Below are 27,978 nucleotides of genomic sequence, written 5' to 3'. Positions count from 1 at the left end.
TTTGAATAAAGTACGAATAAAAAACTGTAGTGTTAGGACACCCTAATCGCCTCCCGATTTTATCAAGACCTCGTGCCAAGCGAGTAGGCACTTTTTACGCATCACCAGACCAAAAATAGGATAGTGGAACGAATAAAAATAATCGGGACAAGATAAAAAATATGTCCCATAATATTTTGTTGATCTCACTCGATCGGTCGGAAGGGTCTTTCGTGAGTAAATTTTGAGTAATTCTTATATTCTAGTTTGTTGTTATGTTGCAGGATCGTTTCAATTGACGTTTTAATATTTTTCAATGATATACGGATATTGCAAAACTTTATAACAGGCCAGAATTCTTCAAAGCAATGAGAGAAAGCGGGACGTATGAAATACCACGATCGCAACAATTCCCCAAATGTGCAAAACTTGTTAAATTATTATATAAAAACAGTTCTTAGCCTTCACAGTACAACGTACAGAAAGGTGAAACAATATCGCTCAACAACTTTCTTTTAATATGTTTTGCGAAGTTTTTTATTTTTGCCCACGAAAGTTTTTATCCATTTTACGTACAAAATGGATTTCCGCTGTCACATCGTACTTTCCTTGATGAGAGAAAATTCGTCGTCGTCTCAGTAACTGTGACGTTTTCATTAAAATGTTGTCTTTTAAATAGTTGACGGGAAATCATAAGCCATTGTTGTTTAATTCCACCCTGGCTGTGTCTCCGTAAAACGAAGACGGACGGGTTTTGAAGTCTGAGTGTCAGCGACTCGTTATAACTTTTCGATGATGAAAGGACAATAACATTTATTGTTGTCGCTTAGTGTGTTTTCTTAGTTGTCTTGAATTGATGTCACTTTTGTTGTCTTTGAAAGCTTTGTTTTATGAGTAATAGGCACAATTTAATACATTGTTTATCATCCAAATTTCTGCCGATACTAAATTAGGAGAAATAAATGGAATTTCGATTACTTTTTGTATGATTTTGACGTAATTTGGATTTCATAAGTTGTTAACTTTTAGAAAAAACTAGCACATTCTTGCATGAAAGAAACAATGCAATTCTGCTTCCATTGTTTTTAAGGGTAGCTTTAAGCAAGTCTTTGTACATAGCAATGTTATCAAGCCTAAGTCTGGGTTAGCACAAGTGAGTTTCTAATACTTTCAGGCACGCAACCCTTAATTTATGCAGACAGCTTTAGAAACAATTGCTCTAAAAACATGTTGTTTTCGTGGTCACTCACTATCTTTATATCTTTTTTATACTAAGTGCCGAGTTAACCTAGCACTTTATTGCTACTTGTGCACTGATTAAAGTTTTGAAGATTACTTTTTCTACCAAAAACAATGGGAGTTCGTGGAGTTGGTGGTTAGTGGAAATTCTTTTTCGGTAAGTGATGATGACCTCCCAGGCTTAGTTTGGTTACTCGAGAATACTGTTTTCCGTTTTATTTTCAAAAGGATTGCAGACAGGCATTTTCGTTACTTAGAGGTATTTCTTATTAAATTCGTGTCGTTTATCTATCATGTTTTAATCCTGTTTCATTAATATCGAAACGGACAAATTATAAAAAATAACTATAGAAAAATTAATGAGTCACAACGACAATTAAGAAAACTGTATTTCCTATAGTGTCATACTAGCAACACTACGGGTATATTATTTACTTGAATAGAAGACCATTTCAAAAAGAAATATTTGAAAGTGTTTCGTTCATAGACAATTGTAGTAGAAAGCTGACAAAATAGTTTGGAAGTTCTGTCGATTGCACCATGGTCAGAATAAGATACCTACTGCTTTTCAGAACGTTACAAGAACATGAAGAACATTTTTTTTTTATTAAATCCTACCTTTTCGATAAAAGTTAAGAGAAATAATATTATTTTAAAATTTGGTGTTTCTATAGATTGGTTAGTAAATAAGAACCTGCCTAGCTGGGTATTTAACGAGCTTTCAGCGGCGTAAATGTAAATTAAGTTTCTGAAAAAATTACCTAGTTAATTAAAATAAATTTAAGAGCGAATTTTATTCTCACTTATCGCCCTATATTTTGATTATTTTACTACTTTGTATAACTACTTTTCAAATAAAAAAATGTAATTACGTAATTTGGATGAGTTTATTGATTTGGTTTATTGATTTTTTTGGCAACTAAACATTTTATAATATTTTTTCATCTACAGCCAAAGATTTACCGTAGTACATCTTGGTATTACATACATAAGGTGTGAAATTAAAAACCTTGTGTAACAAATATCGCTCTTTATTTCAACAAAAATCATGCCAGTATAATACTAATTACAGTAGACGTTAACAACAAAAGCATATTATGTGTTACTAGTCCGATATGTACAACTGGATCGTGATATTCAGCAATTCAGGATATGTACTGACAAATATTTTTACACCATCGGCATATATAATATTTTCAACCAAACTTATTTTATAATACAGCAGTGTTTTGTTCAAGATTTTCTTACACAAAAGTACTTAGAAAACTTGGTTACAAAAAAAGAAAGTTCTTAAAAGCAGTTTACATTCCTAGTATTAAATTTATTTTATTATAATCCCTCATTGTTTTTACAAGTCGTCAACATTCCCAGTACGTAGTTAAGTTCTCGATTTTTATAATATTCTTACAAAAGAGATCGACTAGTATTATAACTTTATATACATCAGTAGATCTAAGAAGGCGATTCTAAACTTTTATTTACAATATAATTTTGAATTCTAAAGATAGGTTTTCAAATAAAAACTTAAATACAAATAGCTTTTGCTGCAAAAATATAAATTTTATACCTAACGATAACACTTCACTTTTGAGAAAGTACCAACAAAATTAACACTAGCAATAAAGACCGAGATATGTATCGAGGACTTAATTCAATATTTTACTATAAAACATTTAAGTATTTACTAACTACCTGAATTGTACATTATCACGTAAACAATTATCATGAGAACCAATTACAATATTACAAAAGTCAAAGAAATAATGTTTAATTATATCTAAGAGTTTGTTGGGAGTATTCCTTTGTCGGAATACGCCGTAGCCTTGCCTGAGTCTAAATCACGTTTTGTTAATAAAAGAGTTGAGATAATTTATCACGTTTCTGATTGCATTAGGGATCTGAAGAGGAGGGTGAGGGAAAGTGTTAACAGTATTACACTTAGCGCAGACGCCTCGCTTGAACTCCTCACTGAAACAAACAAGCTTTGTTATTCGAGTTAAATGATGAGACTCCCCCAGGGAGCTAGTAAAAACTTGGACATCACAATAATATACCAACGTTTACTCGGTGTAGCGCTTAAGGAGAACCACTTGCACCTTGTTGACTAGCGTTTTTCTTTTTTAATTAATTCTGGAGTCGAAGTAAGCTGTAGCTAAGAAGAATTTATAATTGGACAAACATGGTTTTACAACAACCATCAAAGGAAAATTTTTCACAACGTTTAAAATCGGTGTAATATACTATTTTGTCGTCCTTCGTTATGTTATCAGAACCTACAGTAACCTTAAAGCCTTCATATGTAGGGAGAATACAAAACAAGAAAGCAAAAAAGTTATTGTTTGTTTTTTTTTTTAATTTGATTTTCTGGTTATCAACCATCAAGAATCAGTCCGCTACAGGAATCAATTATGACATTAATTTCAACAGCTGCCAGTAATTACGACATTTTATCTTCAGTTATTTAAAGTCCAAAGATGTCATTAGATCAATAAGCCAACTCTGGCGTGTTCCAAGCTTATTGGCGCATTCACAGCTCACTATGAGCTGACGAATAATCCTTAACATCGCGTGCCGACAGCTCAGCTCCGCAAATGCCAGTCAAATACCACTGCTAATCCTCGCAAAATTAATTCGATTCTAATTTCAAAAATACCGCACTGGCTGCAAATATGTTTTTGTTTCATTTTTTTTTTTTCAACTCATCTTTGAACAGAATTTGAAAGGTATCTTCGTAATCAGCCATATACATGTTTATGTGCCTCAAATACTGCTAAATATTAGTTATTACTATCAGTATAATCACAGTAACCACTTAGGAAGAGATTTTGCGATATAATTTAAAATTAGGTACTCGATGCAAATACTCGAATCTTAATTTTATATTTTATTTATCTACACGTTTAAAACACCTCACTATCGAATATTTACTTCCAAATTGTTGCCGCAACAGCTCTTCGAGTTAAATTGATTGAACAATGTTATGATTTTAATTACAGAAATATTGGTTTCGATCATTATTTTTGATGCCCTATATAATAAGAGCCTCCTTCAGATTCATTTTAATGAGAATAATTTAAGTATCGGAGAATAAAAACGATTCGAAAGCTATATAATTCTTTATTGAAATTGATACTATTGTACTCTTTATAACAATATTGGTGGGAGCGAAGCTAAATTATTGAAGAAATGGCCCTATTGTCCCGAGCAAAATTCAATAAACAATTTGTGAGAAAAATAGCTAAAATACCATTAAGTCTTTCCAAGTTTATTTTGAGTTTCCTGATAATATTTCCTGGTTAATCTTTTTTAATTTTCAAAATAGACAAATCGGTATTATTATAATGTAGTATCAGATTTTTGGGTAAGTGTTTTGTTGTAGATTATCAAAACATACACTAATTGTACAAACACAAACCTGCAGTACGTTATAAATTGTGTCAAGCGTGCTACTCAATCAAATACCACGTACGGAGTTACATCAATTGAATAGTTAATTAATCGCGACATTTGTAATCACAAATCGATTTAGATAGTACCGATGTATCGATACATCGGATATAATAGGAGTTCACTTGAATACGCCTGTTACGACGATAATGTCGTATTGCGATTTACTAATGACATCTGTTTAGGGCTTTGTCATGGAACAAGGTAAGTATTTAGTTGTTATAACTAATAGGTTTTTATATGCTAACAATGTTTTTAGAGATAGACCTCATGCCCCATTATAGAAAATCATCACTTTACTAGCTGAAGACTATCCAATATACCCCAGTTTGATGTAACGAAAATACGTGTAAAGAGTAAATTAACAGACAATGTAAGCTGTAGCTTAATTTACAAACAAATATAAAAAAAATCCTAGTAACATGTATGTAAGTAACGTCAAATTATTACCCTTTTCTAGCATTACCTAAGTAACTGGAAAAACCAATTTATTGTTCCCATAATTTTATTAACCAAACAACAACGAAGACACTGCTTTCAAAATGTCCTCAAAATAGATCATCGATCGAAAATCTTTTATATGGCCCTGCAGAATAGTCTCGATAGAAAATTCATTCAATGAGCGTTTCTTTCGATTATCGAACGAATTTTGTCGACCAATCGTTTGCTCGCTATTCATGCGGCACGACTAAGCGGTCGTACGAAATTCATGGATTTTAATATTCTAGGTAACTAGTTTTTCTGAATAAAATTGTTAGAAAATAATTAATACATAGAATGACTTTTTAGGTTTTTAAATTTACCTAATGGTTAACCGTAATAGCGCATTATAAAATTCTATAAAAATGTCTTTATATGTAAATCCTATGTACGCCGTCTTATTTAAAAGAAATTTACCTTTCAAGGAGACACATTTTTATCTATTATTTGTACTTCTTTGAGTTGAAGCTACAAGCAGAAAATAGTAAAAGAAAATCATTTCGCAAACTTGACTTACTACACGTGTAAACCAAACCAACTTTCACACGAAACTTCACAACATACCCTTCAATTAAAATACCAAGAATAGAAGGAATTAATTCCACATTCACCAAAATATACGAAGTTACGGAACCAGGCTCTTCCTAATTAAACGGATACGTATGTTCGGTTCGTTTGCATGGTGTAATTAGTGCACCAGCCCCCCAACTATCCATATTGTTGCACCCACAGAGTAATAAGTAAGCGGAGATGCCATAATGCAGGTCCTTTTTCTATGAAACAACTCGTACGGTGAGCATGACCAAAACGATCAGTTATGAGTTAACTAAAGAAGTGTTCGAATTCTTCTGTCAACGTTTTTGGTATTACTAAAATGGTCCGGTCCAAAGAAAGCGTATAAGGTAACTGTAACGTTCCTCGTCCCCCGCACAGCCGCATTTTGACGCGCTACTTTCTTAGGTGAGTTTCCGTTATTGGCACCTCCGCTAGTCATTTTGTTCTCCATGGTTACACCGCACTTGCACCGTTCATTTGCGATGCTAACAAATGGAAATCAAAAGTTAAGGCTACATTTGTGAAGAAGAATCATATTCAGACAGTCGTGATGTCTTTGTCTGATCGCAAAGATTCTTGATATGAATCCATTGTAAAAAACAACGATAATATTTTAGCGTGTACGTTTCAATTTACAGCTCTTTTTTAAAACAAATATCGACATTCGTTTTTCGCATCAATTACAATAATATAAAGTCGACTGATCAGTTGAATAAATGCCTACAACATTAGTATCGCGATCTTAAGCAATTAAGAAAATAGCTCCACATGAAACTAAACGCCAACTCAAAATAATTACTTACTGTATTGAAATAGTTTGCTAAGATACATTGAACATTATTGAGCTGAATTCTAGTATGTTCAGAGCTCTCAGTGTTGAGGTTTAGGGTTGCAAGAAGGACGTTGTGACGTCACAAATGACCTTTCACTTCCACAGTATATTATGAAACGGAGATGCATTAATCAGAAATACATATATGTGTATGGAATTACTGCAGATTATTTTAAAGGTTATGCTAATTAGAGAATCTAAATATGATCTGGCTTCTATCTATTTTTAAGCGGAATTAAATACAAATTCTAAGTTTGGTTTCAAACAGTGACATTCATTGATTTTGAATTAAGTTTACCTGGTTGATAAGAATATATTTTAATATATTTTCTCAGTAAGTTTGAAAAAAAATGCGAATGGGATAATGTGTTTGTGCGAATTCTATACATAGACTTCAGGAAATCTAAATAATTGCCACTATATTTCCAAGATAAGTCGACTTTTCTTGGTACCTAATCACACAACCTATTTCCCAGTATAAGCGGCTTTGTTACATTATGACAAAACTTTTCTAATTGATTCTATTTACGCATACCTAAGTATTTTTCAAAATAAAGAAATTAAAAGGTATCTTAGGCTCACATTTTCCAGGGCCAACAAGAGTGATTATACTTATTTCTAATATGATATTACACAATCGTAAAAAACAAAAGAATGCGTCATAATTCTACTTACAAAGTATGCTGTCCTCCCCGATACCTTGAACAAAGACTAGGGTCATTCTACGATAATTTCAACAAACACATTATAAGTATTTCAGTACGATTAAGTATTCCTCTAGCCAATAATAGCTAGATACTTTAAGCCAATATCAAACATTTTCGTCGTAGAATGGCCCCAAAAGGCACGTATAATCCGTCGATTAAATAGGTCAATATGTCATTTTATACGGACTTGGAGACCCTTTTCTATTAATAGTACGACCACAATATTTTAAAATATCTTCAACTTTCAATCTATCTGGGACAAATGAAAATCGTTACCATGGCAACGTACTGTGTTAATTGGTAACAAAATAAATCTGAATATTTGAAAAGGTCAGTCCATCAATCAATATGTCAAAAGTACCGGCCGAATGACAAATTAAGCCTTTCAAATCAACGAATAAACAATGAATCCTTTTTCAAATTCAAAATTAGTATTCCAAATTTAAATTACCTAGTAGCATGGCCTCCTTGCTGTCTGCAAGCTGGCTGTTCCCGACGACTGCCTCGCTGCCTTCCCGCCAAGCGGGGGCCACTCGGGCCGTACATCGGACTTGCATGGTTCTGCCGACGGGGACGCGAAGTCCCAACGCTGTGGATAGTAGACCATGCGCGTGCTGCGTTGGCGGGTACTCTACGAGAAGTTGGGGGTCCATGACCTGCGAAAGATATAAATGATTAGTGAAATAAATCTTTGGGTAGACTTTGACTTTATACTGTAGTCGTTAGCACATAGCACGCGCAACAACTTCACTGATTAACAAACAAGGCATAAACTATTTACCCCTCATTTCGGCAGTAAGGAAGAAGTTTCGTCTACATAATGACGCCATAAAACATAAAATATTTCAGCGCTGTAGTTTCCCGTTTAACTTAACCAGTAATAACTACGTAACCCATGGGAAGAATGTCATAAACTATTTGCGTTCTGGTGTTGAGGCTGAGCATAATGGCATTGGATGGGAAGAGTAGATGGTAGTAGGTACCTAATACATAATTTTATTCTTTTGTATACTTTATGTCAAAAGAGCTACTTATTGAACTACTACTACTATGTAACATTAAACGCTTTCCTTTCTTCTATTTTGCTTCGCCCATTAGGGTCCATAATTTTATTGTGACTATAATTTTATATTTTGTCACTTAAATCACTTAATGTACATTATGGAATGCAATAAACGATTTGATATGATAAAACTTTCGATAGTTGATCAGCTGGAATTAAAATTAATCGCCAATATTGAATAAAATTGTTAGGTATTTAAAAGATGTGGGCCCACATACTTCCCACATATATTCGGTCCCTGAAACCGGGGCGTAGAACGTGGCACTGCAACTAAATCTGTGAGCACAAATTCCAGCAGCGGATATTTCGAATATTTCCGCTATTGCAACTTCTAGGTCAGTGCAACTATAATTACTTTTTGAGTCTTCGTAGTCCATAAAATGTAACAAAAGCTACTTTTATCTACTTTTTGCAATACCGTTATTTTTCCTGGAATACTCGCAGTCTTCACGCATAAACCTATAGGGGAAAAAATATATGTCATATTTATTTCCCAGAATAGTAAAGCACTATTTAAAATCGGTGTCACATGTGTGGGGAATTAAATTCAAATATAAAATGTTTTTTTATAAAAAAAGAAGCTTGATTTTATTCGCGACAAAAAAATACCTCGAATAATTTTCGATTTCTGTGCTTAACTCTAAAAGTTTATTGAATTAAAATGTTTCTCGATTATTATTTTGGGCTTTAAGATAATCATTTCAATTAAAAAACTTGTGAAAAGCCAATAATGTGTGATATTAACATATTACTCAAGATAATTATCATGAAAATCTACGTCAATTAACGTATTGTATCTGCCATAATCTACAACAACTGTAATTTGAGCACAACGTGTTTTAATTAGTGCTCGGGAACAGATGAAGTAGAACAAAAGAAAGTCTGTCAATTTGTACAACTGTGAGATGTCAATTAAAGTTCGGCCATTCAGAGAATGCGTTCCTGACACGTCGCGATTGAACTGACGACGTAACTACATTCATTGATTATTGATATAATAATGTTGTTTTAATGCTCCTCAATTGTTAAAACGGTAAACAACCAGCAAAAATATTTTTATCGTAACTGCAACGCCATTGCAAAGTTACGTCGTCAGTTCAATCGCGACGTGTCAGGAACGCATTCTCTGAATGGCCGAACTATAGGATAGAGGAAATATGGCCGTACAAAGGAAAATATAGCTGGAGGGAATCAAAAAGTATTTACGAGAAGGTCTACTTACACATAGCCAAGTTAATATCACAGATTTAGCACATGTGACCTGATTTTATCTTAACATACGGATCTCTTTTAGAAATAGATTGGGTTTATTTAGAGCTCCGAATATTAGAACAGTTATCGATTAATTAAACCACTTATTCAACCTTTATTAATTACGTATATTCGTACAACGTTACGTGATATAACCATGTTATGACAGTTCAATAGCCGAATCTTCCTCACAATGCGTATTTACGTCAGTAATTAGCCTAGCTTTCAATTTGCCATTTGGGACGGCCACAAATAGAGTTCCACAGTAATTCTGAGAAGACATCCACGCTACAATACCCTTCGATTCGGAACATTAGACGCGATAATTGATCATAAATTTCATGGCAACTATAACCATTGTGAGCAAGGATCTTGTTAATAGATCTATTCTACCAAATATTCGCAGTTACCAGATGAATTCTGTGAACAGTTTAATCCCCTGTAATGACACCGGCTCCCTTTTCAATATAGACTGATATTGATTTAACATGTCTCGTGGCTATTCGATGTTCGTTCCATTAAATAATGTGACGACACGAGTGATTCGATGGCAAGTAACAGGTAAAAGTAAAATAAAAATATAACAATGCTCGTGGAGTGGACAGGCCTTAATAAGAACAATTTACGAACTCCACAAAATGCGTAGTATTGTAGCATAACATTTAGCTAGTATATCTTTGTATATTGCTACAAGTTCGACCCGAATAAAAAAGAATGTGACGAGTTCGGCTGTGTTGTTCGAAACAAAAACAAACTCGGTCCAAATCAGAAATAAAAGATAAATACGACCCCGCACTTCAATAAGCCCAGTAAGGATTTGGGGAAAGTTAAAATTTGAAAAAACCTTATTGGACGAAAGACTCGAATTACAGAAACTCGTTGAAAAGGGTCAAATATCAGGGCGAACAATTATATTAATAAGGATCGTTCGCCTGAAATTACATCTACTTGGTACGTGGAATATTGTATTACCGGCCGATCAAAATTAAAACTGCTTAATTAACTCGCAATTAATTGATGCACATTCATTACTTTATTTTATTCAAAAGTGCATAGTTCACTGTAAATAGCTCAAATACTTGTATTTATATGTACTTTGATGAAATAAAAGTTTATTTATTTTATAACGTCGACGTACGCCTATAAAGGCTTTCATGAAGGATTCGTTAAAATTTTATTCCTTTATATTAGATCTAGAATAGCTGGTATAATTCAGCAATAAAATAGTAACGGCGTGCAGTGGACTTAAATAATGGTTTATTTGGCTTATTTGTTGGAAATTTATGAAATTGCTTTATTTCATGAACACGAGCGAAATGTTATAAAAAGAACTGCAGTCAGGAGCAATTTTACTTAACAGCCGTGTTGGTAATGTACATCTTAGCAATTTCAATTCTAATACATTATATTCTACGAAATCAAGTCAGATATCGCATGTTATAGCTTAAGGATCTTTCGTCATTGCTGAAGGCCATTACTAATTACCAACTAAACAGTAAATTGTTCCGCTACATAAAAAAGTACCAACAAAACTAGGTAAAGTGTGAATGAGTAAGTGCAAGCCGAGTCTAGGAGATTGATTGATGTGAACAGTTGGTCCTAACGCGAGGATTAGTTCTAGCACGGTTGGTAATGGACGCATAATGCATTATGTTCCCTCACGATGCTCGATAGGTCAGTGACCATAGTACGAATACCTAATGGTCATCTTTACCTGGTTATTTGGTGGGTAATACCAATGTTTCCGACAAAAATTGGGTAATCAATAAAAATATGTAGGTCCAAATTAATTAAACTTTACTAAAGAGACTGTGGCAAGATTTGGAGGAGGCCTACGTCCGAAGACGGACAGCCTAGGGGCTGTGAAGGATGGACGGATGGAAAGAGACTGTGACGGGTATGGAATAGAACTGCTTAAAGAATATAAAGAAATTATTTACTTGAATACACCAGGTATGTGAAAATGTTGATCACATTATACATTCTGATCTACATAGTGTAGTATCGTAGGTATAATAGTCTTGTAAATTTTGTATTGTGAAACTATACCAAAACTAGACTTTAGATAAAAATCCTGCCAAATTAGTTTCTGATCCAATGTTCAGTAAATCAGGTCTCGTTTTATCTGGGTCAAATAAAAGTCAACATTTTACCTCTATCAAAACCGAGATCGGCCAAATATTGCTTGTCTCGTAAATGTCAATATTTTTTCGTTCAAAATATTTATTAGTACCTTTTCTCCATCGATGTCCCAGCTCAGTACCGCCGCGGGGTACGACCGGCCCGAAGTACAGTTTAGGAACAAGGAGTCCCCTCTTCTATTCTCTTGTTCATTGCCCGTTATTCTCGGCCCTTCCCTCGGTAAATCTGCGAAGAAACAATCAGTCAGAAAGGAACGACTTGCCTACTTTGCTTAGGCGCAAATAATAAACATTCGTTTGTTGGTAAGGGTCCAAAAAGGGGAAATAAACACCGATAACGGTCAGTTGGCATAAAATCCCAGGATGCTGTTCAAGTAAGAACCACATATAAAATAATTGAACACTATGTTACGTTACATGCCAAAAAAGACAAAATTTATAACTGTTGTGTTTAGGCTCCGAAGCTACATTACTTAACGCTGCGGTTGTAATACGGAGCCCAAATTGAAATATTGGCTTCCTCCTGACGTATGCTTCTCGTCAAAGTAAATTAAATTGGAAAATGTAGAAATACCGAGAAAACGAAGCGGAAATATGCAAATTTATAAATGGGTCTATTGATCATATGTGATGACTTTTCCGTGAATAATTTATCTTGTTTCAAAAGAATAAAATAATCTGAAGAAGGACTTTATAAACACAAACTTTCTTCTATTTAAAAACATAACACTACAAAATCTGCATGTCGATTCTATAAAATATCACAACTCACTTCGACATCACTCTCACTTCGACTTCGATCTAAAGGTAGAATTCCGTGGACGCGACAATAGTCAACCTATGAAAATGTATGGCACCGTTGTCGAGGCCCGTGACAGTCGCGCGCGGCCGACGAATTTCGTAAGCTGCTCGCGGCATTGTCAAAAATTTAATTCTGGTTTTACTAAAATTCTATAGATGTTATTAAGCGCTAGACCATGTTGAGAAGCGTACGGCCGCGAGCGGCTCACGAAATTCGTCGTCCGCGCGCGACTGTCGCAGCCCTCGGCAGCGGTGCCATACATTTTCATAGGTTGACTTTTGTCGCGCGCGGCTGCGACAATCGCGACCCACGGAATTCTACCTTAAAGTTTCGTGATTGACATTGTCAAACTACACTAGCGCTACACTATCGAGCGTGTTGACAAGTTGAACTAAATCAAAGTCGAGATTTTGACAGATCTGTCAAAATCTGTCTATCTATAGGGGAGGTAGGGGAGAGATGGGCAGTTGGGAGACATGATCAAATCAGAATAAAAGGGGGGTCCTTTTATTCTGATTTCTGATCATAGTTTTGTTTTTTTTTTATTGGGTAGTTTACGTTACCGACTGGTAACGGTGTTCATCCATAGACTATCTGTCATTTTTGTGAGTTGTCAAGAACAAACACTCGTAAAAGTACTTAAATATTTTGTTGCGGTTTCGGATCGTTATAAAGAGAAAACTAATGAAAGGTATGTGTATTTTCTATTATTAATTATTGATTGTCAAAATCTCCAGTTACGATTATAGTAAGTCGATGCAATCCACACCTATTATACCTTTAGAAGAGAGTACTACAGCAATAGTTAATTGGCCCCACGTTTTTATTTAGTCTAATATGACCGGGACCACCTACGTAGGTTGACAGGTAAGTAACTATTTTTTATTTTCTAGTTTTCAGTGCACATAAGATAAAACCGTTTAACTTAAAAGTTTTTTTACCGATTTTTTTTTCATAAACTAAGTCAAAAGTGTCCAATGCTCCCTATGGTAGGGAGGCTTGGACATACCATGTAATGTATAATTTGTAAATTTTTGCTCTTCTTCGTCAGTGAAAATTTGTGAGGTTATAAATCTGCGCGAAAAATCCTTTATAGAATCTTTTTTCAGGTACCGTTGCCAACTTGATCTAGAGACTATTATATTTAAAATAGTGTTTAAATAAAGTTCTAAGTGTTTTAAAGTGATTAAGTGCCTACCTTTAACGATGGCTAGAATGTTTTTGCTTAAATCTTTATTAGAAGAAGCTCATGCTTTAGATAATTTAGAAAAGCGTCAACAATCTGCTAGAATTCGTAGTTTATCTTTATTAACTCGCGATGATGACTATGTGAGCATATATAGATTGTCAAAGGAGCTAATTGACCAACTGGAGTCTGATTTACTGCCCCTGATAAAGCCCACAAAACGTCGAGGCAAAGGACTTACAACTCGTGTAAAAGTAAGTATTGACACAGTTTATAGTTGAAAAATTGTAATCAAGCACACAATAATAAGAAAAACACTTAGTTCTTAATAAGGAGTATTCCCTTTATGTGGTTTCCCCGCCAGCTGATATGTTTTCAAAAGACTCTGTACTTCAGTTATAATATTGGTATTCTCTTAAGCATGAAAATAACCAAATTGGTCTCAATTTTGTTTTCACTAAATCCAGATAAAGTAGGTATTAAATTTTTTATTGATTTATTGTTTCACAGATACTATGTACTTTATCATTCTTGGCTAGTGGCAGTTACCAGAAGGTTATTAAAGAGGGCATCAGAACTTATTTATCGCAACCGTCTGCATCTCGTTGCATAAATGAAGTAGTGGAAGCTCTGAACAATCCGGCCGTAGTAAAAAAATATATAAGGTTTCCTCAAAATCAGCAAAAAAGGCAAATTGGCGCTGTCAGTATTTTTTTTCGTAGGGTAAGCATAGATTATATTCACAGCACGAATTTAGAGATTTCTGTTTATTTTATACTTAAAAGCTGCCTCAAATTCCTTACAATAACAAATTATAACTAAAACATCATATTTAGCTAAAATTCTGTGTCAAAACTGATAAAATTAAAAACTGATTAATCTCGGTTGACATTTTGTCGAGTGGGGAAGTCACTAGCACAGCATTGGTCGATGTCGAGCTCACTTCACTTCGCAAGTGATTAGGTGATGTTTACAGAATGCAAAATCAAGGTCGTTCTGAATCGAATGCGAAGTGAGAGTGAATAGCGAAGTGAAATGCGAGTTGTTGTTCGAATTTTATAGAATCGACGTGCAGGCAGGCCTTGGCCCTGTTGCGCCCCGCTGGGGTTGCTGACAGTATTCTACTTGTGTAGCCCTTTCATTTGATACCCATATTGAGGGGGCTGTGCCATTTTGTGCCGGCGGCCATATTGGATTTAATTAAAGGTGTATACAAAATTTCAGACCAATCGGTTGACAGGAAGAGGGTGAAATTTGAATTACTAAATTTGATCCAAGAATAAGTAATAAAACAAACGGGGTGAGCTAAATAAAACCGTTTAAATATCTCGTAATGTTGAAACTGATTGTAATTTTTAGGAAAGCTCTTTCATTATATCTAGCCGAATATAAGAAATGGCAATAAAAGTTGATAATGATCTGTAAAATCTGATTTTTTATGCAATAAATTGTGAAAAAGTGCCCATCCCTCCCCTACCTCCCCTAAAGTATGAAATGACATTACGAATCGAAGTGAAATGCGAGTTGTTGATCGAGTTTTATAGAATCCCAGTACTGATAACACAAACAGCGACCTTCACGAATAATGTCACATATGATAGGATTATTTCTGAAACGTAATAATATTCGCATGTAATATTAAACTTTTTGTAAAAGTTGGCTCAAAACATTTATTGGACTTTTAAAATTAAATATTCAGGGCTGAATTTCTACAACTGTCATGTAACTGAAAGGCTCAAAATTAAAAAGTCTGGTAGTATTGGCTCTCATCTAGATATGCTTAAATTCATGGAATCCTTCAGTTTGGTGTGGTTACTACGGTTTTACTGTAAGACCAAGTTGAATGAATTTTGGTATGTAGATACCTATGTACCTAAAACACAGAGTACCTTCTCTCGATAGGCGTGACGGCAGAGTTCCGTTTTAAGAATAGCAAAACATTAGACACCAATTTTTTTTCCTACCAAAATATCAAAATTTAAGGGTGGATCTGATATTGATCTGAGGGCACAGCAGTGCCCCAGATGTGCCCTTCTTTTTGTCATCATGCCCATACTACTACTTGAACTAGTACCTCTTAAGGTCATTACTTACATATAACTTCCATCCTCCCCTCTCCAGCAGCTGATGCGAAGCTTGGCGCTTCGGCTGATACTTCGCATCTGTACAACCCACTGGATTTGAGCGTCACCTGATGTAAGATGACTCTGCGGTCGTCTGACTTTTGTAACTGTTTGGGAGAAAATATAAAAGTAAGTAAGTACTATATTTTATGCTAAACCTTCTCCATACATACATGAGAACTACGAAGAACATAATACTATTTTAAGTTACATAATTAAGTATCGCTTGAAACCGCGTGTACGTCAAATATCAGATTGACAGCAGATCCCTCTAATTTTAATATATATTTTTTTATGTTTTCTGTTAAAAAACATACTGTCCAAATGGTTTCCGGAAGTAGCTACTTTTTGAGTGACGATGGCACTATATACAACTCCGAAAAACATAACCCTTCTTGGAAGCCGGTTAAAAATCTATATACTTATTATATCTATATATAATATATATACTATACGAAATGCAACATACTGCGTCAAAATTATATAGCAAGTAAAATATGCATCAATTTCCAATTTACCCCGTATTCAAGGAAAAATATTATATTTTTTTATAAAACGATGTAATGAGCTAATTGCAAGAAGTCCTACAAAAGTTGTGCAATTTAACGAACGACCTCGTTGCAAACTGGAATTTCTTTCTGTATCTACTTTTGGTTATTTTTTTATTTAATTGCTCATTTGAAATGTTTCACCGCCTTCCCCAAGTTTTCTTTTAAAAAACAATTGCCTTGTATACCGACTAAAATAACCGTAGCGACTTCTGTGTGGGAATTTGTTGAGCTTCAGTCTCATATTTTTATATACAATTACACAAGTAAGTATTATACTTTCTCAAACCATTTACCAACGTTATCTTTGGGCTCAAATTACTTTGTCCGCAGCGTATAACAAAACTTTAACAAACTTGCTTACTCAATATAAATTCAAACTTTATCAGATCAATGAGGGACAATAATTTCTTCCTGTACCGCTTGCTGCAAGTAATTTTGTTGAGCAAGTTTCCACTAGCTTAGTTGATAGTAGTCCTCAATAGTCTCGTAAGGATTGTGAGGCTTCGGCTCATTTCTATCCCCATCTTTTGTCAGAGTTCGACGGCGTCCCCTATTGTACGCCCCAATAGATAGCCGCCCTATAAAACCTCTTTAAAGAATGAGATTCCAAGAAAACCTTTCAAATTACACGATAATTTGCCCTGTAGCGATGCATCACATTACATAAACTGAAGCACAGAGCGCAGATATAGCCTTCAAGCGTTTTCCTCTAAAATTGACGTTGATGTTATTATTGTCAACGTTTCATAATGTTGTTTTATTTTTACGTATACAAGTTCATTTCATCTACTGAATAAAATAAGCCTCAATTTGTAATAGCTTCTCAAATATACGATAAGTTAGGATGACTGAAGTTAAAGTCGACAGTGTTCTGGTGTCGTTCGTGTTTACAAAGGGAATTCATAAGATGTGACACAGAAAATGTGGTTAACTGCTACGAAATTAGAAGGCATCATTTACAGACGTTTTATCTTATAATGGAGGGTTTGAGCACTTGAAAGTAACTTAAATAGGATGCCTTGTTGGTATGCGGTTGCGAACGCGACGTTTTCGCGGGTCGGCTCTTGATCGATTAGTGTTTTTTTAGTTTCGTATACAGGGTTACTGGTAAGTAGACCACATCCTTTCAGGAGGTGATAGTATAGGTCAATACGGACAAATTTGATCATGGCATACACTGGACATAAGTTAACCCGTTTCAAGATAATCGAATTTCAAGATCAGTCGTCTAGGTACACGTATAAATTTTCATTATTAGTCAAAAGTCTCGTTTTTGTGGATTTTTGTGTGTTTTTGGATAGAAGATGAATCACTTCATAATAACAAACCATAAAACTGTATAAATCACAGAGAAAATTATAACGAACAACAATTACTTTTTTAGTAGCTATTTTCTCAAAAATATTAGTTTTCATTTTTTTGTGCAGAATACTTAAAAAACATCTACATTTATCTAGCTACCCAAAAAGGCACAAAACACACAAAATCCGCAAAAACGAGACTTTTAACTAATAATAAAAATGTATACGTGTACCTAGACGACTTTTAAAGAAAAAATCTTGAAATTCGATTATCTTGAAACGGGTTAACTTTTGCCCATTGTATCCCACGGTCAAATTTGTCCGTATTGACCTATACTATCACCTCATGAAAGGATGCGGTCTACTTACCAGTAACCCTGCATAACGGCCCGAAGTCAATCGGCGAAACGAACAGAGAAATTGTAAAAAACAAACTTGCGTCATAATGACATCCAGTTACTTTACAAAGGATTTTAAAATAGAACGAAATCGAATTGAAAGTATCAATTTGAGGAGAGAGCAATAATATGATTCCACGCGATCTAAATTAAGTTCATTTTGGAAACAATGACCTGCTTTAACCATGCGCTATTTAAAGCATTTTTAATTAAAGTTAAATCACTTTTGATTACATCTGGTATGCGTGGGCGATGTAATTCCTAGCCTATTATGTAAAACGAAACAAACGCCACAATACAAATAATACATCGTATAGGTGCGTATGAAGTTACAAGTTAAAGTTAATTTTATCGTACCTACACGTGTGAGCACCTATCCTGAAGTATTTATATTTAAATTGCAAAATGTGATTTAAAACCATATCTAATAATAACTATACAGTTCAAATTATATGCGTAACGGTGTGTTAACCTATCGAACAAGTGCTGTTATCCCTACGTATTAGAAAGAACAACGAAATAATATTTTTCGTCTTGAAAATAAAATTGACAGAGACGAAAAGCTAAAACGCTACAACATAATGCCCTTTTTTTCAGCCGTAGCTAGTTCGCTTGGTTTAAACAAACGCACCCATAGACTACAAAAGCTGACCAAAACACCCATAGCAACAGACCAACACGTGTTCAACACGAAAATAACTAACACGTGCTATCCCACAAAAGGCCTAATATTACTCGTACTAAAACAATCAACTCACATCAACTTTAATCCCTTCCAATTTGTAGGCGTGTTTCGGCGGATCATACTTCGGCATGTACCGGTAGAACTCTTCATTATCTCGGTACCACTTGACTGAGTACAGGTTGTCCTCGCCTAGCTCGTAATCGCACTCGAACTGGGCCGGCTGACCCCGAACCCGGTATGTGGGCACTGATACACGAACAATTTTTAGCAGTAACGACTCTGTAACAAGGAGATTTTTATACGTTATTTTTCAAGTACAGATCATCGATAAAAATAAAATAAGTTATACCTACTAAAAGCTAGTAGGTACTTTTTTGGATTTGTGTAAAACATGAATTCATTGGAGTTTAGGTGCATCTAAAGATAACGAAATCCGAAACATATTGGGAATATAATGAAAGAGTAATTTCATTTTCTAGTTACATAAAATTAATAACAGATTCAACACTACTTAATGTAAGAAATAACGTCAGATTAAACCGCATGCATGCATGTCAATGTACCATGCTATATATATGTACACATATTTCTATGAGCATATAGTTACATGACCTATTTTTTAAAAAAACGAAATACATCATTAAGATCTCAATATCAGCACTCACTATCCACAGGCAAATTTAAAACTAGCTTATTAAAAAAAAGTGTTATCTGTATGGCTCCTGTTATCTTTAATAAAATTCCTCATCAAATGAAAACCCTGCCATTGATGAAATTTAAAAAATGCTTCACAAAGTTTCTTGTAGATAAATGTTATTATTCTGTTCAAGACTTCCTAGATGATACAATTCAATAATCGATTTGCCTTAAACAATTTTGTATAATAATTATTGCATTTGCATGCCAACAAGGCAGAATGTACACGGATCCTATTGTATTATTTACCATCCCATTTTGTATGTACCTACATTCTAAGCAAATAAAGACCTATTCTATTCTATTCTATTCTAAAACCAGGATAAAACGAGTTAATATTTTACTGCAAGGCGAAGCACCACTGCGTTTTATGACGACTTGTAAGTTTTATTTCTAAAGACGTCCGGCCAGGTCCGATTATTTTCGGAACTCGAAGCCTGTGGTCGCGATTATTTCGGGTATAGAAACTTTTTATATTTGCCATTGCGAATAATGATAAGATGAGTCTCAAGTACGCAATGATATTGATAATAGTCTATACTGGCTTTTTACACTTTAACTTTCCGAAGTCAATACTTTCTTTATACCTATCATGTCGATATTTACAGAATACAAAAATAATTCTTGATAAATGTGAAGTTATATAAGTCATTTAATCATGGCAACACTACTGAAATCTAAAGTAATACTTCGTTAGAATATATGTACATAGAATAAGCCAATTGGAAGCCAGTAGTTTGTATTGGCTATTCTAAGAATAGATGTAAAAATATTGCCAAGTATTTTTGTAGACCAATACTTATCGTGTCAAAGAGGAGGCAGCTTGAGTTTCATCTGTCGGCCACTTTACAGAAAACTGTATTGATCTACAGTATAAATACGACGACGATAGTGGTCTTAGTTGATACTCAATAAAGACTCCTATGAATTCATACCTTGTAGTATTTAAATACATAACTAAAGATAAGAATATAAAGAAGAGGAACCATTTTTTTGTTTGTTTTACTTTAAAAAGGCTCCGAAAATACTAAACCATTTAAAAAAATATTCCACTGATGGGAATCTTGACTATCCCCGATTAACATGCTATCTATGTTTTGTCCGTGCATGGGAAGAAGTTCCCCAGAAGTCCCCCAGTTGCGGGTGAACCGCACATAGAAGCAAGTTAACTTTTATAAATTATATCATTTTGTTTTTAAGTAACATCAATGTTTCCCTATGGGTCACATTTTTGTTCAATCTCAAGTTTTGATGTTTCCGGTATAGTATCTCAAAGAATAAACCGTGAGGTTAATTCAGAAATCCCCTAATAATCTGCTGCGTATTTTAAAATTATCTTGGTTGAGTTTCTCAAAACGAACATTTCAAATCAGATTTTTTAGGTTGATTACATATTACTCGCTTGGTCTATAAAATCATACAGTGGCCGCTGATGGTTTATCTGGTGATGGTATACCCTAGAAGACAAACACACAATAGGTATAGTAGTTCGCTTAGTCATAATTTTATTTGTTTAGTTTTAGGCAACAAACAGTCTTTAATTTATTTGATTAAGAAATTACTTTTTATTTCTTTAATTTAGTATAAAAATGAAAACTTTAGCTCATATTTATCAAAACTGTAGCTCAGCATATAAATTCCGAATTCTCGAGCAGACTTACAAAAAGTTTCAAGCATTTGGTTGAACATCCACGAAATTCTAAAGAGCCTCAGATGTTATGCAATTCTTAGAAACGTTGGGTCAGACACGACCTTGATACATTTGCATAATAATTCGTCTAGAATATAAAGCAAATAACATTTGTCTTAATGTAGACTGTCTAAACCAACACATTTTCTAGACTTGAATGATATTTTAAGATAACATAGGTAAATAGTTAATATATTATTTATTCGGTGCTGATTATTATATAATTCATTATTACAACTTAGCAACAACTGAAATTATCTAATACGAATATGAACAGACGGATGTGTGCTGATAACACTTCTGATTAGACATCCGTGTTGCTAAACTAGTGATAAATTTAAACAAAAAAATAATAGAGACTATACTAATAAGCTCTATTAACATAGAAAAATATGTAATAAATATATCTCTCAACTGCACTAAAGCGTACCTACGGTGTAGCAGACTATGCGCGTAGCTACTACGCTGGTAGCTACGTGGCTACGTGATTGCTACGGGCGCGTAGTCATTCTACACTACAATAAAGAACTAAATTTCTATTATCGTGTCCAAAAGAGTAATATTGGATTTAAAAGTGTATTAGGAGTAGACTCATACATTTAAGTGAATTATAAAGAAAATTGAAGGTTACTTTCTAATACGTAATTTCAATTCAATAATGTTTCAACTAAAGCTATTGGTAATGCTATGTATGTAACTTCTGTTGGTATAGCATATTTCTGACAGAGGAGAAAAACTTAAACAGGTCAAGCATAAACGTTTATACCTACACAAAAACAACAAACAAACATATTTACATGCAAATAAAACGGTTCAATTGTACGTCATATTAAATCAAATAACAAATACATATTGTCGTATGAACATAAATGGAATCGAAAAACCGCTGAAATCGTAAATCCAATAGGAGACAGTTCGTGTAATACTTTCGATATTTCTTCTGTATAAACATTATTGAAGACGGTTTTGAATAGAATAAAAATAGGTCTAGCCTTCGGGCAGTCAAGCCTTTTAAATAAATGTTAGTTTGTAAATATTTTTTTTGGATCTACTCTATCTTATTGCCTATACATATACATAGAAATGTTTAACATAGTATAGCCTTGAGCATAATCAAATAAATAAATAAATAATGTCGGGACACCTTTTTCACATACGGTCGGTTAGCCCCATGGTAAGTTATTTATTAACTTGTGTTATGGGTGCTAACACAACTGATAAACTACATATAGCTACATATATACATATTTATAAATACATATCATAACACCCAGACCACGGCCAACAAGCATGCTCATCACACAAATGTCGACCGAACCGGGAATCGAACCTGGGACCTCAGGTTCCGCGGTCCGCCATGATGACCATTGCGCCATCGAGGTCGTCAAGGGTAACTTAAGGTCATATGGGCTAACGTTAGGCAATCTATACCACTAAGTACAATTGTAGGTAATTTACACCATGTCGATAATGTCATCAATAATTCAATGACGAAACATTATCCTATGTCACTACAAAAACAACAAATTGGTTCAGTGAAAGGCTTCTAGTGAAGTACATAAGATATTTGGAACTAGATCTGGATCCCTTGGACTTTAAATAGTGTTATTTTTGGAAAAGGTAAGTTATTTTTTCAAAAGCTGCTATATGAGATTTATCTTTATCAGTTGCTAAAAGCCCGGTCAACAAATGTTTCTAGATCTACCTATATTTTAAGATCATAATTTACATTCCCCGAAAGTCTAACCAGATAAGACGAATATTCAGTATAAAAGCTAATCAAATGAATCTTGTCTTAAAATCTACAATATGGTATCTATAAATGGAATATTTTGACGTGGTAATTATTCGATGTAAATAATTTCAAGTCTCTACTATTAACTGCAATAAAGAGAATATTTTATTACTCATAATCACTTTCGAATAACGTGTAAAATGTCACGTGTAATATATGTGTGTTGTCAGGACATGTACAACTCCTTCCCTATAAATTACCTACTTAGCCAGATGATAAGACGAAAATTCAGTGAAAAGGTTCACAGAAACCCAATCAAATCTGTCTTGTTACAAGATTTAAAATAATTGTAATATTTTGAAATGGTAGCTATCCGGGATCTTAGCACCTGCTCATTTCAATAAAGAGTAAACAAGTGTAAAATATCCAGTTAATTTTTCCGAGCTGGTCACATGAACTACTCGTAAAATATAAATCGTTGATAACAGTTGTTTTTGTAGGGATGCGCACGACTCTTCCCTATAACTTATTTAGCCAAATGATAAGATGAAAATTCAGTGAAAACTATTCTAAGAAACCCAATTAAATCTGACTTGTCACAAAATCTAAAATAATGAATAATTTGAATATTTTGACATGGTAGTACCCTGATATAAATTATGTCAGCTGTTAATTCAAATACAGAGAATATTTTATCACTATCGACTGCTTTTAATTGAATTTTTCTAAGCTTGTCACACAAACTACTCGTACGCTAATATATAAATCGTCGACAACAGTTGTCGTTGTAAGGACACACACGACTCCTTCTCTATAACTTACTTGGCAAGATGATAAGATGAAAATTCAGTGAAAAGGTTCACAGAAACCCAATCAAATCTGTCTTGTCACAAGATCTAACTTCTTCTTAACTCCTGTTAATTTCAATAAAGAGTAAATAAGTGTAAAATATCCAGTTAATTTTTCTAAGCTTGTCACACAAACTACTCGTAAATAAATATAAATCGTTGACAACAGTTGGCGTTGTAAGGACACGCACGACTCTTCCCTATAACTTACTTAGCAAAGTTTGCTATCAAGTCCCAACTGTCTCACTCCCACCGTTGATTTATAAATTAACTGTCGTCTACGCGTTAAATTGCTAACAATTTGATTTGTTATCTTCGTTGATAATTCAGAATTTATGTCCGTTTAATAGTTTACAGTTGTCACGATGGGAATAGTATCGGTGTATTGTTTGTCAGTTTATTTTGAAATCTATTGTCGAATTAACATCTTATAAAGTTATTTAGTAAATTTGGTGATTTGTTTGTTTAAAAGATTGTAGCATTAATAAGCTTATTATTTTGGACAATTGATTTATTAACGTATTAATATAATTGTGATGGAAACTGTGTCCTCTTGTTCATGAGCAAGTTTCATTTATTTATCATACGGATACTGCATTTTATAATAACGCATATAAATAACAATAAAAACAACTATATACAAACTAAAATCGTATAGGTACAATTTTTATTATCACCTCAGTTTTTGCGAAAATTCGACATTTGCGACAGGCGGTTTTCATTAGGCAAAACTTTATAAAGACTGTTTTCCACATAGTTTCGTATTTTTAAACTTATTACGGAACAGAATTGCGAAGTAGAATAAAAAAGTAGTTAACGAGGCGAACGAGATAGAAAACGTCCAACTTACGTAAGCAAGATGTATGGAAACTCTAAAAGTTGACGTCTGAAATATTAATTCTAGAACCAAATAACGATCCCGGGGCTTTAATAAAATATTATAATTTTGTACGAGACGAAAGAGAGATCCGTTTTGCAAATATATCCATCTCGCTTTATTTCCCTGGAGGTAAGCAAACTGGACTTTACAACAATCATTGGGGACTAGCAGAAGCGAGACCTTGTTAAACCGTAACAAACTTGTACTGTTTAATCTTTGAAAGTCTCGCCTTCAAGTTGGTGATACCAAGACGTCACTAAGGTAACTTTATTGTTTAAAGTCAGTTAATTAGCGGGAGGTAGCGAGTTGTCGTGCTCATTCGCTAGTTTTCTTCGCACTTTTAACAACGTTTAAGCGCAACTGCAGTGCACCACGATTGCTACGCTACAGATTTTATGGATACCAGTGGCTTGGAAATAGAAATTATTCTTGCTTGAATTAATACCGTAAGGTAAACGTACCAATACTCGTCGGATTTCGGAAATCACCGACTTTGAAGCGCTACTGTCTGTTAAATATTCAATATAAAATGAAAATTTTTGCATGACGTGATAGAGTATTTATTCGTTATTCTAAGTAATTAATGTTTTTTTAATCATTTTCATGGGTTTATGTACTTATTAAGGCAAAAGTAAAAAAAGGGCGATTTGTACCAATAGTCGTCTGATTTGTACGGATACTCGTCAAATATTCCCAGTACTCGTCAACTTTTAATGCTAATGTGAACTCTCTGCTCTTGAACATAAAGTTCAAGTTACGTACATTTTTTTTGTGCTTGACTTTGTTAAGCATACTTGTGCCTTTGAAACATTAGGTAGATGGATAGAAAACCAAATCCCTATTTAGAATAGCAGGTCATAATCTGTTAGAAGAGCAGGTATTCAATAAAACAGATACATAGTTACATTTTAATTTATATTCCTATCTATCAAACGCTTGGAATCACAAAATCAGTCTATAAAATATATGTTATATTTCGTAATCAATCATATAACCATGCAGTCATGTGCATATGTAGCACGAGTAAAATTATTACTATTCAAATATTTAAATTGTAAAACCAATATTGTGTTTTCCCAAAATTTATATACAACCTTCGCTCCTCTCCCTTATGGAAGCAGCCACATCTTTTAGACAGAATTGACCAAATTATCCGTACTATCCTTCATCTCTTTTTAATTTGGCCTTGGACGACCGAGCGTGGCTTCAAGCCACCCTTTTTTTTTTTAACGACGTCAAAAATCATCAAATGACCCCTCCCGCTGTGGGTTAGCAGCGGTGAGGGAGTGTCAGACCCTCACTGACTAAAAACCGTCGTGTTCCGTCAAAGGCCTTTTATGTACCAGGGCCGTGGTATCTCTTTCGAACAACCCGCAGCCCCCGCTGGGGTTGCTGACATCTCTTTGAGGAGCGCGTGGAACAACGCGTGCCGTCGACACGGGCGCGAAGCCACCCTTCCGATCAGATTCGGTGGCCTCGGCGTCCGCAAAATTTCCAGTTTAAGTCTACCGGCGTTCCTATCCTCGGTGTGCGGCACTAAGGAGTTGACCAGCAAAATTTTTGCCCCTTCACTGGTCGATTCTGAGGTGCATGGTATGAACGCCTGGAAAGTAGCTTGCCCAAATACAGCCTTCCCTGACAACCCGGCTTCCCAGAGACAGTGGGACGAGCCGCTCTGTAGATTGACGAGAAATAAACTAATTGAAACATCTGTCAATACTACTGAGCGTCTGGCTGTGGGAGAGTGGGAGTCAGGCTATGGCTTCACGCACTGCCGTCACCCAGCGTTGGAACCATGCTGGGTGACACAACATTCCGGATCGCTACATGCCTACGCCTCAGCGCTCCCACTGAGGCTCCGCATCGCTGTCAGTGCGGCGAATCTGTGGACTGCCTTGGGCACCATGGTCTTTCCTGTGGCAAAAGTGCTGGTCGCATGGCACGACACGCCAGCATAAATTACATGAAAATATGGAGTCCACTCGTGACCAAAAGGCTGGCTATACTTCGGCCAAAGGATATGCATTGCCATCCAGCGTGGCAATGCAGCCAGCCTTTTGGGCACGATCCCCGCTGACAGCGATGCGGATGAATTTTTTGATACTTAGTTTTAATATTTCCCCCTTTATTATTTTTGTAAATATGAAAGTCTGTGAGACCACCACACTGGTCAATTTTGAGGTGCCATGCCTGACCGAGGCTTTAAATGCTTGGAAAGTCGTGCAGCCGCAGTGCCGGCCGCATACCACGACATGCTAACATCAACGACGTGATCCGTCGCGCTCTTGTTGCCGTCGGCGTACCAGCCGTACTCGAACCAAATGGCTTGGTACGCGACAATGGCAAGAGACCAGACGGCATGTCGCTATTTCCGTGGAAGTTGGGTAGGACTTTAGTGTGGGACGCGACGTGCATCGACACTCTTGCGCCATCTCCCGGAACTCTCCTATCCCGGAACTGCATGTTGTGCTGGCTCCGCCGCTGCACAAGCAGAGAACCTCAAGCGGCGCAAATATAGTAACCTTATATTCAAGTACATGTTTGAGCCGTTTGGGGTTGAAACTCTTGGGCCGTGGGGTCCGAGAGCCCGCCTTCTTGCCAAGGATATTTCCCAGCGCCTGGTTGACGCTTCACGGGACCCAAAGGCTTTCTTTTATTTCGCACAGAGGTTGAGCATTGCCATTCAACGTGGCAATTCTGCCAGCCTTTTGGGTACATTACCCAGTGACAGCGATGAGGAACAATTTTTTGATGCACTGTATTAGTTTTCAGACAGACAGAGCTCAAGATTCGTGCCGATAACTATAAGATTACTCTTTACCCATCAATATCGAATACGACAAGCAAAGCAGTGACAGCGATGGAAGCTATGTCATCTTAGTTTTAAAACTGATTTTAATATTTTTTGCGTCAAAACTAGTTGAATGACATAATTTTTATACAGGCGCTATTAAAGCAAGTTAGAGAGACGCGGTACAATACGCGTGACGACATGCAGTTATTTCAAACAAAAAGCATAGTGTAAGAACAGTCAATTTTTGCTTGCCACAAATTGTAATCCAAGCGTAGTAGAAACAAAGGCTAGTGGTAGTCGTACCCAAAGCGGTAGATATGTATCGTGTGTCCTTAATCGAATGGCGGAGGCCTACAGCGGCCAATATATACCTAAAAAAAAACACTCGTAGAAAGCGCATACTTATAGGAAACAGGGGATTTAACCATTAAGAAACATATTAATTGAATCGAATAACACGACTGTGTACGTGCATCTAGAACCAGAAGAGTAAAATGTACCCCTAAGAAAAAGCTTTAAAGAAACGCAGTTTTATCAACAAATGTAGTCTAAACCTTAAATATGTTTGTTCTAGAGAGATAACAATTTTGTAAAA

General features: G+C 35.1%; 1 protein-coding gene across 2 annotated transcripts in view; it reads right to left on the bottom strand.

Annotated features, from left to right (window-relative positions):
• Window positions 1-2,233: 2,233 nt before the first annotated feature.
• LOC124630764 overlaps window positions 2,234-27,978 on the bottom strand; it is a 30,188-nt gene continuing 4,443 nt past the window's right edge. Inside the window, exons 2-7 of one of the 2 annotated variants that reach the window (XM_047164749.1) lie at window positions 18,814-19,019; window positions 15,777-15,912; window positions 11,787-11,920; window positions 7,691-7,895; window positions 7,208-7,231; window positions 2,234-3,186 (exon numbers count right to left, since the gene is read on the bottom strand). In XM_047164749.1, coding sequence (XP_047020705.1) covers window positions 3,092-3,186; window positions 7,208-7,231; window positions 7,691-7,895; window positions 11,787-11,920; window positions 15,777-15,912; window positions 18,814-19,019 — 800 coding nt within the window. In that variant the 3' untranslated portion in view covers window positions 2,234-3,091. The remainder of the gene's footprint in view (window positions 3,187-7,207; window positions 7,232-7,690; window positions 7,896-11,786; window positions 11,921-15,776; window positions 15,913-18,813; window positions 19,020-27,978) is intronic. The other variant, XM_047164750.1, reaches the window with a different exon arrangement.

This window comes from Helicoverpa zea, chromosome 5, assembly GCF_022581195.2.
Source record: "Helicoverpa zea isolate HzStark_Cry1AcR chromosome 5, ilHelZeax1.1, whole genome shotgun sequence".
Classification (NCBI taxonomy): Eukaryota; Metazoa; Arthropoda; class Insecta; order Lepidoptera; family Noctuidae; genus Helicoverpa; species Helicoverpa zea.
This window is presented reverse-complemented; position numbering and strand designations above follow the sequence as displayed.